The sequence below is a fragment of the Scyliorhinus torazame genome, chromosome 8 (assembly GCF_047496885.1).
Source record: "Scyliorhinus torazame isolate Kashiwa2021f chromosome 8, sScyTor2.1, whole genome shotgun sequence".
In the NCBI taxonomy this organism is placed as follows: Eukaryota; Metazoa; Chordata; class Chondrichthyes; order Carcharhiniformes; family Scyliorhinidae; genus Scyliorhinus; species Scyliorhinus torazame.
The window spans coordinates 122,466,138-122,484,944 of NC_092714.1; the positions used below are offsets into that span (position 1 = coordinate 122,466,138).

The window sequence follows — 18,807 nt, forward strand, 5'->3', positions numbered from 1 at the left end:
AGTGTTCAGGTAGGTGGTTTGAAGTGTGTCTACTTCAATGCCAGGAGTATACGAAATAAGGTAGGGGAACTGGCAGCATGGGTTGGTACCTGGGACTTCGATGTTTTGGCCATTTCGGAGACATGGATAGAGCAGGGACAGGAATGGATGTTGCAGGTTCCGGGGTTTAGGTGTTTTAGTAAGCTCAGAGAAGGAGGCAAAAGAGGGGGTGGTGTGGCGCTGCTAGTCAAGAGCAGTATTACGGTGGCGGAGAGGATGCTAGATGGGGACTCATCTTCCGAGGTAGTATGGGCTGAGGTTAGAAACAGGAAAGGAGAGGTCACCCTGTTGGGAGTTTTCTATAGGCCTCCAAATAGTTCTAGGGATGTAGAGGAAAGGATGGCGAGGATGATCCTGGATAAGAGCGAAAGTAACAGGGTAGTTATTATGGGAGACTTTAACTTTCCAAATATTGACTGGAAAAGATATAGTTCGAGTACATTAGATGGGTCGTTTTTTGTACAGTGTGTGCAGGAGGGTTTCCTGACAGGCCAACAAGAGGCGAGGCCACCTTGGATTTGGTTTTGGGTAATGAACCAGGCCAGGTGTTGGATTTGGAGGTAGGAGAGCACTTTGGGGACAGTGACCACAATTCGGTGACGTTTACGTTAATGATGGAAAGGGATAAGTATACACCGCAGGGCAAGAGTTATAGCTGGGGGAAGGGCAATTATGATGCCATTAGATGTGACTTGGGGGGATAAGGTGGAGAAGTAGGCTGCAAGTGTTGGGCACACTGGATAAGTGGAGCTTGTTCAAGGATCAGCTACTGCGTGTTCTTGATAAGTATGTACCGGTCAGGCAGGGAGGACGGCGTAGAGCGAGGGAACCGTGGTTTACCAAAGAAGTGGAATCTCTTGTTAAGAGCAAGAAGGAGGCCTATGTGAAGATGAGGTGTGACGTTTCAGTTGGGGCGATGGATAGTTACAAGGTAGCGAGGAAGGATCTAAAGAGAGAGCTAAGACGAGCAAGGAGGGGACATGAGAAGTATTTGGCAGGTAGGATCAAGGAAAACCCAAAAGCTTTCTATAGGTATGTCAGGAATAGCGAATGACTAGGGAAAGAGTAGGACCAGTCAAGGACAGGGATGGGAAGTTGTGTGTGGAGTCTGAAGAGATAGGCGAGATCCTAAATGAATATTTTTCGTCAGTATTCACTCAGGAAAATGATAATGTTGTGGAGGAGAATGCTGAGACCCAGGCTATTAGGATAGATGGCATTGAGGTACGTAGGGAAGAGGTGTTGGCAATTCTGGACAGGCTGAAAATAGATAAGTCCCCGGGGCCTGATGGGATTTATCCAAGGATTCTCTGGGAGGCCAGGGAACGGATTACTGGACCTTTGGCTTTGATTTTTATGTCATCATTGGCTACAGGAATAGTGCCAGAGGACTGGAGGATAGCAAATGTGGTCCCTTTGTTCAAAAAGGGGAGCAGAGACAACCCCGGCAACTATAGACCGGTGAGCCTCACGTCTGTAGTGGGTAAAGTCTTGGAGGGGATTATAAGAGACAAGATTTATAATCATCTAGATAGGAATAATATGATCAGGGATAGTCAGCATGGCTTTGTGAAGGGTAGGTCATGCCTCACAAACCTTATTGAGTTCTTTGAGAAGGTGACTGAACAGGTAGACGAGGGTAGAGCAGTTGATGTGGTGTATATGGATTTCAGCAAAGCGTTTGATAAGGTTCCCCATGGTAGGCTATTGCAGAAAATACGGAGGCTGGGGATTGAGGGTGATTTAGAGATGTGGATCAGAAATTGGCTAGCTGAAAGAAGACAGAGGGTGGTGGTTGATAGGAAATGTTCAGAATGGAGTTCAGTTACAAGTGGAGTACCACAAGGATCTGTTCTGGGGCTGTTGCTGTTTGTCATTTTTATCAATGACCTAGAGGAAGGCGCAGAAGGGTGGGTGAGTAAATTTGCAGACGATACTAAAGTCGGTGGTGTTGTCGATAGTGTGGAAGGATGTAGCAGGTTACAGAGGGATATAGATTTGTGGGCAGCACGGTAGCATTGTGGATAGCACAATTGCTTCACAGCTCCAGGGTCCCAGGTTCGATTCCGGCTTGGGTCACTGTCTGTGCGGAGTCTGCACATCCTCCCCGTGTGTGCGTGGGTTTCCTCCGGGTGCTCCGGTTTCCTCCCACAGTCCAAAGATGTGCGGGTTAGGTGGATTGGTCATGATAAATTGCCCTTAGTGTCCAAAATTGCCCTCAGTGTTGGGTGGGGTTACTGGGTTATGGGGATAGGGTGGAGGTGCTGAACTTGGGTAGGGTGCTCTTTCCAAGAGCCGGTGCCGACTCGATGGGCCGAATGGCCTCCTTCGGCACTGTAAATTCTATGATAATCTATGAGATAAGCTGCAGAGCTGGGCTGAGAGGTGGCAAATGGAGTTTAATGAGGTGATTCACTTTGGAAGGAATAACAGGAATGCGGAATATTTGGCTAATGGTAAAGTTCTTGGAAGTGTGGATGAGCAGAGGGATCTAGGTGTCCATGTACATAGATCCCTGAAAGTTGCCACCCAGGTTGATAGGGTTGTGAAGAAGGCCTATGGAGTGTTGGCCTTTATTGGTAGAGGGATTGAGTTCCGGAGTCAGGAGGTCATGTTGCAGCTGTACAAAACTCTGGTACGGCCGCATTTGGAGTATTGCGTACAGTTCTGGTCACCGCATTATAGGAAGGACGTGGAGGCTTTGGAGCGGGTGCAGAGGAGATTTACCAGGATGTTGCCTGGAATGGAGGGAAAATCTTATGAGGAAAGGCTGACGGACTTGAGGTTGTTTTCGTTAGAGAGAAGAAAGTTAAGAGGAGACTTAATAGAGGCATACAAAATGATCAGGGGGTTAGATAGGGTGGACAGTGAGAGCCTTCTCCCGCGGATGGAAATGGCTGGCACGAGGGGCCATAGCTTTAAACTGAGGGGTAATAGATATAGGACAGAGGTCAGAGGTAGGTTCTTTACGCAAAGAGTAGTGAGGCCGTGGAATGCCCTACCTGCAACAGTAGTGAACTCGCCAACATTGAGGGCATTTAAAAGTTTATTGGGTAAACCTATGGATGATAATGGCATAGTGTAGGTTAGATGGCTTTTGTTTCGGTGCAACATCGTGGGCCGAAGGGCCTGTACTGCGCTGTATCGTTCTATGTTCTATGATACAATGTAACTGTGGTTTATTTTTTTCACCACTTGCATCCCCTCCTACCTCTGTGGCCTGGGTGTCGTTGGAACGAGATGCTGCTAGTGCTGGAGAGGGGGAGGTGGCTTTTCCTTTTCCCCCCTCCTCCGCTATGCTTCAGGTCGGTGTGACCTTCTGGTGTTTGGCTCACCAAGCAGCTTTACACTGATGCAGGTCCACTGTGGGGTGGGGGGAGTTATCTTTGCACCTTTGGCACCTTTGCTGGAGAAGGGGTGGGCTGTACTCTCTCCTCCCTCCGCTGTGCCCCGTGTCTGTGTGACCTTTTCCCGTGGTATGTGCTGCTTATTTTTACGCACACGGGCTCTAACAGGCATGCATGCGCAGTCATTCATGCATATACTCTTCATGTATGCACACTCTTACCAATGTTCACACACTGATGTTCACACGCAGGCTTTCCTGTACAAGCTTTGGGCACCTTTCCAACGATGTGGGTCTGCCAATGGGGCCATGGTGGGGATGAGGCTGGGGGTGGGGGTTTGCGCTGACTCAGAAGCTGGCGATATATTCTTTTTGTTTCTTGTCTCGATTTTGCAGCCTCCCACCCCCACCCCTCTGATGGTGGTCCACCCCGACCACAGCAGCAGCCCCAGTGCCCCTGAGCTCTGTGGCTGTACACGAAGATGGCTAATCGGTGCCCATGTGACCACTTGCTGGGGAAGTGGTTAGTTCATGGGAGACCATTAGTTAGGGGGTCGCTCCCGTTAATTGTATAGAGATTGGGCTTAAGTAGTAATTATTGGTTTCTCGCAAATGCGAGATCCTGATTATGCCAACTGGAGCAGGCCGGTCCAATTGCAACCAGATCGGCACCCAGTGCGGTTCTCGATTCTGGCCTCTCCCAGGGTTTAACGGCCTCATCGCGCTCTCACTTAAGCACAGCATGGCCATTAAATCGCGCCCTTAGCCCTTCCACCTCTCTTGAATTTCCTCAAACATTTATTCATATATTTCCCTCTATTCAGTGGTCTAGAGAATACATTCAGTCATGTAGTGGTGTAAAGCACTATTGCTTTTTAGCTTCAACCAAATTAATTCTGTCCTTGACCACTCTAGAACATCTTGTTTTTCCAGCGCTGTAATATTATCCTTGATTAATACTGCCACCCCTCCTCCTTTCTTTTGTTCATGATTTTCTTGAACATCTTGGCCAGGATTCTCCGACCCTGTGCCGGGTCGGAGAATCCCCGGGGAAAGGCGCGAATCCCGCCCTGACGCTGGCTTCCCTATTCTCCGGCGCCGTTTTCTGGGAGCTGGCGGGATTCGTGCCACGCCGGCGATTCTCCGGGCCCCAATGGGCCAAGCGGCCGCCAGGTTTTACCCAGTCCCGCCGGCGTGAGTTACTCACCTCACACACAGTGGGACCTGGCAGGTAAGTGTGCGGGGGTCGTCCTGGAGGGGGGCGGGGGTGGATCCGACCCCGGGGGTGGGGCCCCACTGTGGCCTGGCCCGCGATCGGGGCCTACCGATCGGCAGGCGAGCTGGTTCCGTGGGGGCCTTCTTTCCCCCATGCCGGGCCCCTGTAGGGTTCCACCATATTGCCCGGGGGCTGGCGTGGAGAAGGGAACCCCCACACATGCGCGGAAATACGCCGCACGTTCGGCGCATGTGCGGAAATACGGCGTCTGTTCCGTGCATGCGTGGAAATACGCTGCCCGTTCCATGCATGCGCGAACTCGCGCCGGCCCTTCCCCGCCAGCTGGAGCTGCGGGAACCACTCCGGCATCACCCTAGCCCCCGAGAAAGTGGAGAATTCCTCACGTTCGGGGGCCATTGACGCTAGAGTGTTTGGTGCCAGTTTTCACGCTGGCGTGGGGACTTAGCCCCATTATTGGATAATCCCGCCCCTTATATCCAGGAACATTTAGTATCCAGTCGGCCCTTTTTTGAGCCAGGCCTCCACAATATCATATCCCTGTGATGTCTATCTGCACCTGAGGCGGACCAATTTTAAACTATACTTGAGCCTCTCTTCCACATTGTAAATGTAATTTAAACCTTAATACATCCCCTCTTACTCTGAAACCTCTAATGCCTCAATATTTCTTAATCGAGTGTTCTCTATCTCTCCGAGACCTTTTTCTGTTTTCTTTCGAATGTTACATCCTTCTACCAAGTTACTTTCAACTTTCTTGAAAAGCACAAGCAAACTGCCCTGCGAGGACATTTGTCCTGGATGTGTAGAGGTCCCACCTTTCCCAAAACTGATACCAATTTTCCAAAAACCTTGCTTCCTACCATCTTCCAGTGATGAATTCATCCTGTTCTCCTGACCCTTTGGCTGGAGAGACGGTGCGGAGTGTACCAAAATGCCTGCGAATTTTCATGGCCTCTCTGCTTTTTATTTATTTTCACCAACTTGGATGAATATAATTTACAGCATAACTCCTGCATGCTTGGGTGCTTTAAATTCTCTGCCATTGACCCCAAATTATTTTGCAACCATCTTACAGGTTTTGTCGCTTGGTTAAAGAAATGAATGATGAAGCAGCCAGCAATGGGGAACTGGAGGGCGACACTAATGGTGATACACTGGAGGTATGATGGTGGACAGTTCTTTATGGCAGCTGCAGGTCTCTGGTGATCCCTTTAAATGTATCAGCTTTGTGCGAGGATCTGCTCAGAAATCTACTGGAGGTTCTGTGGGAGGTTGTCTGTACAGTAGCTCTCACAAAGAGGTTCTGAGTCATAGAATTTACAGTGCAGAAGGAGGCCATTTGGCCCATCGAGTCTGCACCGGCCCTTACAAAGAGCACCCTACTGTCTCTACCCTATCCCCGTAACCCAGTAACCCCCACTTAACATTTTTCGGACACTAAGGGCAATTTAGCATGGTCAATCCACCTAACCCGCACATCTTTGGACTGTGGGAGGAAACCGGCGCACCCGGAGGAAACCCACGCAGACACAGGGAGAACGTGCAGACTCTGCACAGACAGTGACCCAACCGGGAATCGCACCTGGGACCCTGGAGCTGTTAAGCAACTGTGCTAACCACCATGCTCCCGCGCTGCCCACTTGTATGGTTCGATCATAAGACATAGGAGCTGAATTAGGACATTCAGCCCATCGAGTCTGCTCCACCATTCAATCATGCCTGATATGTTTCTCATCCCCATTTTCCTCCCTTCTTCCCATAACCACCATCCCCTTATTAATCAACAACATATCTATTTCCGTCATTGATTTGACCTCCACAGCCTTCTGCAGCAAAGAGTTCCACAGATTCACCACCCTCTGGCTGAAAAAATTCCTCCTCATCTCAGTTTTAAAATGGAATACCCATGGAAAAATCCTCTCCACATCCATTCTATCAGCCTCGCATTATCCTGTAAATTTCATTAAGATCCCCCCTCATCCTTCTAAACTCCAAAGAGTACAGGCCCAGAGTCCGCATCCGCTCCTCATATGACAAGTTCTTCATTCCAGTGATCATTCTTGTGAACCTCCTCTGGACCCTTACCAAGGCCAACACATCTTTCCTTAGATACTGCTCACAATACTCCAAAAGGGATCTCACCACAGCCTTATACAGCCTCAGAAGTACTTCCCTGTTCTTGTATTCGAGTCCTCTTGACATGAATGCTAACATTGCGTTTGCCTTCCTAACTGCTGACTGAACCTGCACGATATCCTTAAGAGAATCTTGAACTAGGCTTCCTAATTCCCTTTGTGCTTCTGATTTCCTCAGCCTTTTCCCATTTAGAAAATAGTCTATGCCTCCATTCTTCCAACCAAAGTGCATAACCTCACAATTTTCCACATTGTATTCCATCAACCACTTCTTTGCCCACTCTCCCGGCCTGTCCAAGTCCTCTGCAGCACCCCTGCTTCCTCAATACTACCTGTCCCTCTGCATATCTTTGTACCATCTGCAAACTTAGCAACAGTGCCTTCAGTTCCTTCTTCCAGATCGTTAATCATAAAATCATAGAATTTACAGTGCAGAAGGAGGCCATTTGGCCCATTAAGCCTGCACCGGCCCTTGGAAAGAGCACCCTACTTAAGCCCATGCCTCCACCCTATCCCGTAACCCAGTAACCCCCTAACCGTTTGGACACTAAGGGGCAATTTAGCATGGTCAATCCACCTAACCTGCACATCTTTGGACAGTGGGAGGAAACCGGAGCATCCGGAGGAAACCCATGAGAAAGTGCAAACTCCACACAGACAGTTACCCAAGCCGGAATTGAACCTGGATCCGTGAAAGATCTCCACCAATCCCTCCACAATCTCCTCAGCTATCTCCTTTAGAACCCTGGGGTGCAGTTCATCCGGTCCAGGTGATTTATCCACCTTCGGACCTTTCAGTTTCTCCAGAGCCTTCTCCTTAGTGATGGCCCCTACACTCACCTCTGCCCGTTGATTCTCCTGAAGTTCTGGTATCCCACTAATGTCTTCCATCGTGAAGACTGATGCAAAGTAACTATTCAGTTCCTCTGCCATTTCTTTGTTTCCTATTACTACTGCTCCAGCCTAATTTTCCAGTGGTCCAATGTCTATTTTTGCCACTGTCTTACCTTTTATATATTGAAAAAACCTCTTTAGTTGTCCCTGGCTCACTTTTAAAGGCTTCCCAATCCTCAGGCTTCCCACTAATCCTTGTCACTTTGTATGCTTTTTCTTTTGCTTTTATGCTGTCCTTGGTTTCCCTCATCAGCCATAGATGCCTCATCCTCCCTGAAGTATGTTTCCTCCTCCTTGGGATGAATTTCTGTTGTGCCTCCCAAATAACCCCCAAAACTCCTGCCATTGCTGGTCCACTGTCTTCCCTGCTGGGCTCCCCTTTCAATCAACTCTGGCCAGCTACTCCCTCATGTCTTTGTAGTTACCGTTATTCAATTGTAAAATCTGATTCTAGCTTCTCCCTCTCAAACTGCAGGGCAAATTCTATCATATTGTGGTCACTGCTCCCTAAGGATTCCTTCACCTTATGTTCCCTAATCAAGTCTGCCTCATTACACATCACCAAATCCAGAATTGCTTGTTCCCTAGTGGGCTCTACCACAAGCTGCTCCAAACAACTATCTTGTAGACATTCCACAAATTCCTTTTCTTGGGATCTGCTACCAACCTGATTTTCCCAGTCCACCTGCAAATTGAAGTCCCCGATGATGATTGCAATATTGCCTTTCTTATATGCCTTTTCTATCTCCTGATTTATTTTCGACCCCACATCCTGACTACTGCTCAGGGTTCTGTACATAACTCCCATCAAAGTCTTTTTTCCTTTGCGATTCCTCAACTCTACCCAGAGAGATTCTATGCCTTCTGATACTATATCGCTTCTTGCTATCAATTTAATTTCTTTCCTTACTAACAATGCAACACCAACCCCTTTTCTCATCTGCCTGTCCTTTTGATAGGACACATATCCTTGTATATTTAGATCCCAGCCCTGTTCCCCTTGCAGCCATGTGTATGTGATGCCCACAACATTGTACCGACCAATTTCAATGTGCTCAACAAGCTTATTTTCCTTGTTTTGTATACTGCGCGCATTTAGGTACAACACCCTCAGTCCTGCGTTGACTGCCCCCCTTCTCATATTTGTCCCCTTTATGCTCTACCTGAAGTTAGATTCCTGCCACCTTCTATACTCTCTGTTCTATTACATGTACGAGAAACATTACTAACCTCTCCCGAGCCCTCGGTATTAAGGTCCTCATCATTAACCTGCACTTCTACCTTTACCTTTAACTTAGATTTTCTAATTCTCCATACAACTGAACCCTCCCTCCCACTATTTTTTAAAGCCCTATCTACAGCCCTAGTTATGCGATTCACCAGGACTTTGGTCCCAGCATGACTCAGTTGAAGACTGTCCCATTGAAACTGGTCCCCTCTTCCCCAGTTCTGGTGCAAATGTCCCATGAATTTAAACCCATTTCTCCCACACCAATCTTTGAGCCACGCATTTAGCTCTTTAATCTTATTGACCCTATGCCAATTAGCTTGTAATCCAGAAATTATTACCTTTTTGGTTCTGGTTGAATAAATGGTATTAATAACATATGTAGCTTGGGTTATACCCTGTATATACGTACATAGTTATGAGCTCACTCCATGCTGGCTTCTGCGCAGGTCTCAGTTCAGTCCACAACTGACCTTAGTCTCAGATTGTATGTCTTTTTACATCACGCTGTGGGTGGCATTGTTTCTCAGTCCCACATTATGCGAGGTACCCTTATGCTCCGAAGAGTAAGAGGAATTTCAGATGATTGTGTTGAGCATTTGTCCACTCAAATCATATGGAATATTTTCAAGGCAGTTGTGTCACTTAAGAGGACAGCACTATGATATTGCTTGGCCTTTCCCTGAGATTTTGTTGGAGTACAGTAGGAATTAGCATGAGAGGAAAAGCAGTTCACTTTTAACATAGTCTTGAGCGTGAAAAGAAAAGAAAATCGGGAACAATGTAAAACTTTTAATGCTTTGCTGATGTTCATTTAACGTTTTTGCTGCTGATCAATTTTGTTCCCATGTGTCTGACTGTACAGTACAATTAAATAACCTTGTGTTTGCAATGCTAATGGACATTTGTTTTGCATTCTGTCCTTTGTCCCTTATGTGCTGAGTAGAAGATGGACGGAAGAGTGCATGAATGTCTGCAAATTAGACTGGGACCCAGATCCAGTGGTTTCCAACCTAAACCGCTAGTTTACTGAATGCCTTGCTTGTGGTGGAACTTACACCCATTCTAAACAGAGGTTCCCCTCTCTGCTGGGGAGACATCTCCCAAGTTACATGTTTCAAGTTTCCCTGACTCTGGCCTGGGTTGCTCCAGCGACTGGTATGCACAGAGAAATCAGGCATTTATTTTGACCTCAAGGGATGGATGTGACATCCCCTCTTGGGGTCCAAGCCTGAAATCCAAAAGGCCACAGACTTCCTCATAACCTGATTGACTTCCTTAAAAGGTAGAGCTTATAGTTACTGTGGAACTTTGGGGTTTTGGTTGGAGCTGCCCAAATTGTAGTGAATGGCTAGTCTCCACAATGATGCTCTCTCCCTCCAGACAGATGGAGGTCTGGAAACCACTTCCAACTACAATAGCACAAAACCTGATTCCAGATATTTAGATGACCATAGAGGTTCCCAGCAGGATGAAGCCAGCAATTTTGATCAGAATTAAAAACACATGGATTTGCAGGGCTAGAAATCTGGGATGAGAATCTCTGGCTCCTCCAGGTTTCCCGTGGCAGGAGGTGGCCCACCATTGGCTGATGGCAGGATCTTCTGGTCTCGCTGATGTCAATGGAACTTCCTGTGGATCCACCCACACCACCAGGAAACCCATGGCGGGGATACACCATTGGCAGGACCACAAGATTCCATCATTGGCTAATTATGTTTCCCTTCTCTTCCCTTGCAGTTTGAGTATGACTATGAAGAGACTGAAGAAAGGGTAGTATTAGGTAAAGGCACATATGGAGTGGTCTATGCTGGACGGGATCTCAGCAATCAAGTGAGGATAGCAATCAAAGAGGTACCAGAGAAAGACAGCAGGTGAGATTTGAATAACTGGCCTGAGCTTCCTGAGACAAAACATATATTAATTGGTGGTTAATAAAGTTTGCTGCATACCTCTTTTCACAGATATTTCAGAGTTAATATCCACAACCTTCCATGATTGTTTACACAAAATAAAGAGGCATCATATGCTTGCGGTTTCTGCTATGTTTTCTTTATTCTTTCATAGGATGCGAGTTCCGTGGTAAAGTCAGCATTTGTTGCCAACCTTAATTGATCCCGAGCAGAGTGATACGTTAAAGCTCTGGTTGATTGTCACTTTTTTAGGGCTATAGTAAAAACTTATTTTATGAATGAATTACTTTTTAAAGGTTTTTTTACACAAGACATGCTACTATAGGGTTCATTGGTTATGTACAGAGTATATTGTTATGGGCCAGGGTTTAGAGAACACCAAAGTGTATTATGGAGTTCACCTGACCCACAACTTTTAATAGATTTTGGTTATGGGGGGCACAAGGGCCCACTTTACAGGTGTAATGCAACAGAGATCTAAAGTATTTTAAAAACAAAAACAGTGTTTATTCTATGAATCCAGTTAACATTTTATAAACCCACAGTAAACATCTTATCAACTACCAACACTGATAACCCCCCCCCCCCCACAAAAAAAATAGATACAGTACTCTATAGGCAACCCTTAGTAACTTTCCGAACAACATCCACAAGCCAAAACACTTTTTAACAAAGACAGTAGGTTTGAATTCTCCACAGAGAACAGTTATCACTCTTAAATTATCAAGTGATCTAAACACCTTGTTTAACATGCAGAGAGACACCAGTATACATCTGCTTAGTTTGAATGCAGCTCTCCAACTGAAAGTGAAACTAAAACACAGAGCCTTCTAGCTCAAAACAAAAGTAAAAAGCAGAATCACATTCCAGCTCCACCCACACAATGACATCACTGCAGCTAGTTGATAAAACATACTTTTCTTAAAGGGACCCTCACATGACAATATATACTGGGCAACTGGACATGTTGGCATGGGAAATATGAGGACCCATAAGGGAGGTGCGGTGGTACAGATAAATAGTTTGGCATCAAGGGTATGAGGGGTGTGGTAGGGGCATGGCATGGGATGGAGGATATGAGGAACCATGGGAATGGTTGGAGGCGCACAGTTTGGCATAAATCAGGCATGGGGGTTGAGGGGGTGTGAAGGGTGTTTTCTGTTTTATTTCTTACAACTAGTAGTCCCAGAGTGCCAAGGTAGGTCGTTAAATAGCCTGCCTCCACACTCGGCAGCCGCGAGGTTGCCTCCAAACTCGTAAAGGGAATGACGGACCTGACTGCAGTTACCTCCCCCCACCCACCCCCCTCCCCCAGCACTGAAACGCAAATCGAAAATCCTGACTTTGCAGTTACTTTCTCTCAAGGAGGATATTTCCTGACTCCTGTTGCCCACCTCTAGGTGAATATTCAGCCCTTGGTACTCTTTTTCTACTTTGAGAAGTTTTTCCATTTATTTGTGTAAATTGAGAACCCTGATAAACTCAAGATAGTTGCATTGGGTTTTGTACAAAAGAAATAGGGCTGAATTTCACCAGCCTTTTGGAGATAGACTGGGAGGTAGGAAGACTTGGCATGGGAATGAGTCAGGTGGCGTTCCCAATGTATTCTTGCTGCTGGTATTGGTGGTAACCTTGGTAAGCCTCCTAGCAGGTTCTGGTACGGGGCTCTCGTTTTTGGATCCTGCACTCCCCCACTCGATGGCTGTGCCCATGGCAGCACTGCCCTCAACAACCTGAACACCTCTCCAGGGCCTGTCTGGCTTGCTGTAGTGTCCTCAGACTTGTCTTACCCGAGGGCACACAGACATCTATGTCTCCATGTACTCCAGGTGCAGCCTCAGCAGGGACTAGTGGGGACAATATAAGGCCTTATACTAGAAACACTGTTTTGCAGTGGAAATATATTTTAAAATATGTTAAAAACTCAATGCAAGATATGTAGGGAGTAATTATTTAATAAGCAATTTCTCAGATATCCCTGTCTGTAGATTCCAAGCAGATGGAGTGTAATAATCTCCAACAGTCTGCATCACACTTTGAATTGATCAAGCTCACATTTATTCTGGCACAGCCACACCAGACAGAATGGCCAGATTCAGTGCAGTACCAGTCTATCACTCCCTCAACAAAATATCTGTTGGTGCAACACCCAATTGATGTGGAAGTGGATGGTATTTGATTGTCTTTATCCATCTGAGTACTAAAAGCAATGCTCACTTGGATCAATACTCTGTGTTAAGAGCAGAAAGTGACACTGCCAAGGAGGCAGAGATTAGTGAATGAGTACAAACAGTAAATTGGCTATCCAAAATGTGATTGCATTTAGCAGGAAACTTTCCAGACAGCGAGTACATCAGAAACTCAATTGTTTATTCATCAGCTCAATAAATCTCCAGAGCTCAGTAAAAAGACATCTATGCACATGGAAAATCAATCTTGGGGCAATAGATCGTACTACTGCCAGGTCACCCAGTATCGTTCCGCTTCAGTGTATGTGTCAGCAGCAATCAAAGCAGTGTTAATCAGGCTAATTGGACATTGCTATTGATTTTTATAGCAGGAGAAGCAGAGCTATGAAAGCGGTTAGCAAAAAGGAAAGATTTGTATTGTGTTGTAATTTTCATGATTTCCCGAAAATACTTTACAACCATGAAGAATTTTTGGAAGATCCCATAAACAGCAAGATGTTCATGACCAGTTAATATGTTTTTCGGAGTTGCTTAAGTGTGAAATATTGACCAAGAAATTAGGGACAATTCCTTTTCTTCAAATAGCATAATGGGGAATCTTTTTACATACATCTGAGACATCGAGGGGGCTACAGTTTTGTGTCTCATGTAAAACGTGGCATCTCTGAGGGTGCAGCAGCTCAGTTGGCTGGACAGCTGGTTCGTGTTGTCAAGCGATGCCAACAGTGGGTTCAATTCCTGTGCCGGCGAAGGTCATTCATGAAGGCCCCACCTTCTCAAACTTGCCCCTCGCCTGAGGGATGGTGACCCTAAGGTTAAATCACCATTCGTCAGCATTCAAAGGGAAGAGAAGGCTATGGTCCTCTGGTACTGTGGCAACATTTACATTTATATCACACTCCCTCAGTACTGTACAGGAAGATTTTATGCTCTGGTTTCTACGGTGTGACTGAAACACACAATCTGACTCAGAGACGAGGTTGCTGCCTCTGAGTGACAACTGACATCTTGAGCGGGATCCTCTGGTCACCCAGCCGTATGCATCTCGGTGGCACGCCGTTCACTGGTGGTGGGATTCCCTCTTCCCCTCCTCGCTGTCAATGAGATTTTCCATTGAAGCCACCCCATGCTGCTGGGAAACCACAGACGGGGGTGCGCTGATGTGGGACCAGAGAATCCCGACCCTCATACCGTACTCATGTTTTTGGAAAGATTCACAGTGGAGCAGTGCAGAACAGCCCGGGAAAGTTTGATATGAAATAAGTACTAGGCCTGAATTTTACATTCAGTGCAGCCCGAAGTCAGCGTGAGCGGGTGCAGCTGTGAAACCCCCTCCCGCCTGAGGTCGTATTATTAATGCGATATTACTCTGGCCGGCCAATTAACGGCCACCCAGTGTGAAATGTGCTCTGTGAAATGCTGAGCTCTGTCAGGGCAGTGGGGAAAGGGCAGGTGCTGAAAAAAGTGTGGGCTGGCACTTCCATTGGGCTTCCTCAGGGGGAAAGCCGCTGTGGAACTGTCTGAGGGAGCTGCAGCCTTGTAAAATGTAAATATCAGTGGAGAGATGGTGCCAAGTGTGCCTGGCTAGCGCAATCAGACTCACACCTCAGTCCCCAGACACAGTTGAACCCTGATTTTTCATCCCACCCAGGATGGAGGTTGCAGCTAAATCGTAGAGGCTGCCTTGTCCAATGTCCCATCCCCCAAGTGTGCCTTTTGCCACACTGTAACAAGGAACTGTAGATGTCTCTGCCTTGCTATCACAGTTGCTGCTTTTCAGCAATAAAACAGACAGGAATATGAAATTTGGGAATGCAGGCAACCATGAAGCAGGCACAGGTGTTGCACATACGGCATCCCATGAAAGGGAGACTCTCATATGCTTTCTAGAATTGTTGTTCACAACAGGTCAAATGCCATTCTGTCATTAACCGTGAGCCACTTGCTGTTTGTGAGTAAAGTAAAGTTGCCATCAAGTTCCCGTAACAGCCTCCCCAAACAGGCGCCGGAATGTGGCGACTAGGGGCTTTTCACAGTAACTTCATTTGAAGCCTACTTGTGACAAAAAGCGATTTTCATTTTCATTTTCATTTCATCCCAGATGACCACAGGCTGCTTTCCCCTTTGAGGGGGAGGGCTGACTGGTGGCGATTTTGGATCACCACACCTCAGGCGAGGGGAAAGGTTGAGAAGGCGGGGCCTTCATGAATAACCTCAGGTACAGGAATTGAACCCGCACTGTTGGCCTCGCTCTGCATCACGAACCAGCTGTCTAGCCAATTGGAGTATGACAGATATGAGGTTGGTGCACTGAGCCAGGTCAGGTCGGGCATTTAATTTAAACCTTCTGTAACCACCGCGAGATTCAGATGTGAAATTTCAGTGATGTCACATTGGAGGTTACAGATGCCCTCTACAGCATGTCAGGCTTAACCTCGATGAAGATATCCAGACTGTAAGGTTCAGTGCAGTGAGCTGTAGCTTTCTCAGGCTTTCCGGGAGTGCAGGGTGTGATAGACTGCATGTGTGTCTCTGTGAGAGCTCCATGCCGGCAGTCCCTAATGTTTATCACCCAAAGAAGCTGCCATTCCATCAATTCCATTAACCGATGTGCGATCATCAGAATTACATCATACACATTGGTGCCTGATTCAACAGGCCATGATCTTTAAGAAGGTCAGCGGTGCACCTTGCACCTCGCTTCAGGAAAGGAAAATGGATGCAACAGCGAGAATGGTGCAGCAACTTACTTGATGCAGTCATCACCAAATCAATGAGAAACTACAACAGACATGAACATGCGGACATCTTCAGAGATTTCATCCTCCCTTCTAAGTCTTGTTTTTGTCACTACCGCTGAGGAGACACAACTGCTGCTAATCCCTCAAGGCTGTTGAGCTGCCCTCACACAATGATGTGATGTGAGGAAAAAGGATTACTCGCACAATAAGCACGGACATCCACTAAAGATTTAATACATCTCCGTGACATATTGAAACCAACTTCAGGGAGGTTGACATATCGAAGTGGGAATATCAATGAGTGGGAGGATGGCGAAGCCTCGAAATAAGAGGTTTCATATCTTCATAATCACTAAGCCTTGGGTTGACCAAGCTATTTACATACATCAATTGTATTCAAGAAGCGTAATGTTTTGACAGTGACCCAAAAGTGATTTCAATATTTCTTAATTTTCTTAACACTACCACTATGCCTGCGTGCGACATCCGGCATCTGCAGCAGAGGTGGAGGCAGCCTGCTAACTGCTACGCCCTGATATTTGTGATGCTATTGGCAGACATCCTCTGTTGGCTCAAGGTCTGAAGGACACTGGCATGCTAAGTACCGCCTGATCAGGGACAGATGCACCCTCATCAACCTGAACAGCTGGAGTGGATGGGGTCATGGATAGAGAAGGGAACCGGAATGGCTGGACACCCCAGCAGTGTACTGATTGGAGGTCCCAAGGATGTCTGGCTGGCGTTCATCTTCCCTGTGGGTGCCCTGGGGCTACTCCCTGACTCCGTGAGGAAAAGGGACATCTGGAGGGAGGTCAAGATGCCTCATCCCCCTCTCGTCGAGACAATGATGGTGTCCCCCCATGGGGTGAAGGATCGAGAGCAAATCCAACAATGCCTGTTGTTCCAAAGTCTCTATGGTGGTCGCCAACCCGCTCGAGATGACCTCAAGATACTTGCATGTCGGAGCCACAACATCAGACAGAATAAGGCCCAAATCCTCCATCTTTTTCTCCAGTCAGCTGAGAGACTGCTGTGTCTCTGCCTGGTGTTCTGCCACCTGTTGTTGCATCTCCAGAATTGTGTTGGTGGTGGCTTGCAGAGACTCATCATCAGACTCGGTCTGAATGGCTGGCTAGTCTCAAACAATCCTGCAAGTGTCAGAGATCTGGTCTGTCCTGCCTCTGACTGCTGTGGCAACGTGGCAGTGAGGTGTTCTCCAGGAGGTGAGCCCGAGCCTCATCTAAAACTATGCCCATCGAGGTTCGTATCTCTGCACTGGGAAAGTGCACGGGTGATGGTTCTTTCTCGGTGGTTTCCCCAGCTTCCTAATCCGAGGTGGCCTGGGGCACAGGGTTTATGTTGGCCCCTGTTGTCTTACCAGGTCTGCTTTGCCAACAAGAGAGGGAAGAGAGTTCATGAGCTGGCAGGTTGGAAGATTACTTGTCACTCACTGTGAATATCAGGATGTGATGAACTCATGGAGGTGTGATCTGTACTAGGTTGCTGGGACAAGCTGATCACACTTTCCCCACTGGGGAAGTCCACCATTGTCAACTCGGTGGCATCCTGCTTAATCTGGGTGAGGGGAACGATGTCAGCCATGTCGCCCCCAGTCTTTACTGTGTTTTGTGGACCAGCTTGTCCTGGATGAAGAGAACAGAAAGGAAAGTGATGGGAAGAGATGTTGATGTGGTTGGGAAACATGAATGCCCCCTGTGTGTCATCAGCCCCTCTCCAGAATGGGCTAAGGATGGAGTGTTATCAACATGATAGATGAGATGGTGGTAATGTGCATGTTTCCATGAGACGGTGGGTGATATGTCGACCCCACAAATGATTGTGTGCGAACCCTGAGGAGAGTAGGCCTTTGATGCCAGGATTTAAGTGTGAGATTGGAATGAGCTGAAGGTTGACTTACCTGGCAGAGTGGATGAGAGCATTCATCCGCTTACTGCATGGATTGCATTGTGGGTGCGATGGCCAGAAGCACTTTCTTTGCAGGACAGAAGTGAGATTGTTGTGCCTTCTGGAGCCAGCCCTGGAATAAAGCACAGCCCTAGGGTGCTACACACCTTGGATCAAGGCCTTGACATTGTCGGGAAAGAAGTGAGGTGCAGTCTTCTTGTGGCTCGCAGACTTGTTCTCATGGTTTTCAGCCATCTCTGTAGGTGGCCTGGAGACTGGTGGGCTAGAGAGAGCGCTATGTGTGTGCTGGGACAAGATGATCACCCTTTCCCCACAGGAGCGACCCCTATCCAGCTCGGCGGCCTCCTCCTAAATCTTGGCGAGGAGAAGAATGTCAACCGTGTCACCCCAGTGCGTGCTTGGGTTGTGTTCAAATATGGCTGTCCAGACCTTCGACCCACCAGGTGATTCAGAGAAAATCACCCATGGATACCACCATTCTGACATCGCGGAATCCACCCACCACACTTAGCGCAAAACATGGACAATTCTGCCCTAAAAGTAGAGGAGTTCATCGTCAACAAAAGAATGACCTTGGCCCATAGAATTCCCATTGGAGTCACAAGGAAAAGGGATGTGGGGAGTGTAGGAATAATGAAAGAGGAAGCTCAACACTTATCCTGCCACCAATCCAGTGGAACTTCTGCTGCATTGTTTCGAACTAACCTGACATATGAATATTTCAAAAGATACATTCTAAAGGAAATCATTTAATTCTGTATTGAACTTGTGCTCAACCAGATGGAAAGTGTTTGATGCTGATACTTGGTGCAAAAATTCAAAAATATTGATCATAAAATCCCCAATGAATATCATGCTTATTAATGATGGAATAAAAATTCTTGCCACTTAATCTTTAGAAAATAGCTGTGTTTTATTCCAAGGTACTCCCAACCCCTTCATGAAGAGATTGCTGTATACAAGTATCTTAAGCACAGGAACATTGTCCAGTACCTTGGTTCAGTTTCTGAAGATGGTTACATCAAGATCTTTATGGAGCAAGTGCCTGGAGGTAGGTATATCAAATCCCTGCTGCTACGCTAGCAAATTTAAGCCGATATTGGACTGGGTTTAGTTGGAATTACCAACTCCCAGCTCACAGGTACCTTACAGCCTATGG

General features: G+C 47.0%; 1 protein-coding gene across 4 annotated transcripts in view; it reads left to right on the forward strand.

The window, feature by feature from the left end:
* Positions 1-18,807, forward strand: part of map3k15 (mitogen-activated protein kinase kinase kinase 15) — a 220,834-nt gene that overhangs the window by 121,430 nt on the left and 80,597 nt on the right. For 3 of the 4 annotated variants that reach the window (XR_011948699.1, XM_072514132.1, XM_072514133.1), the window contains exons 13-15: positions 5,698-5,782; positions 10,620-10,753; positions 18,572-18,699. Coding sequence is in view for 3 of the 4 variants with exons in the window: in XM_072514132.1 (XP_072370233.1) it covers positions 5,698-5,782; positions 10,620-10,753; positions 18,572-18,699 (347 nt within the window). In the remaining variant the exon portion in view is untranslated. The remainder of the gene's footprint in view (positions 1-5,697; positions 5,783-10,619; positions 10,754-18,571; positions 18,700-18,807) is intronic. The other variant, XM_072514134.1, reaches the window with a different exon arrangement.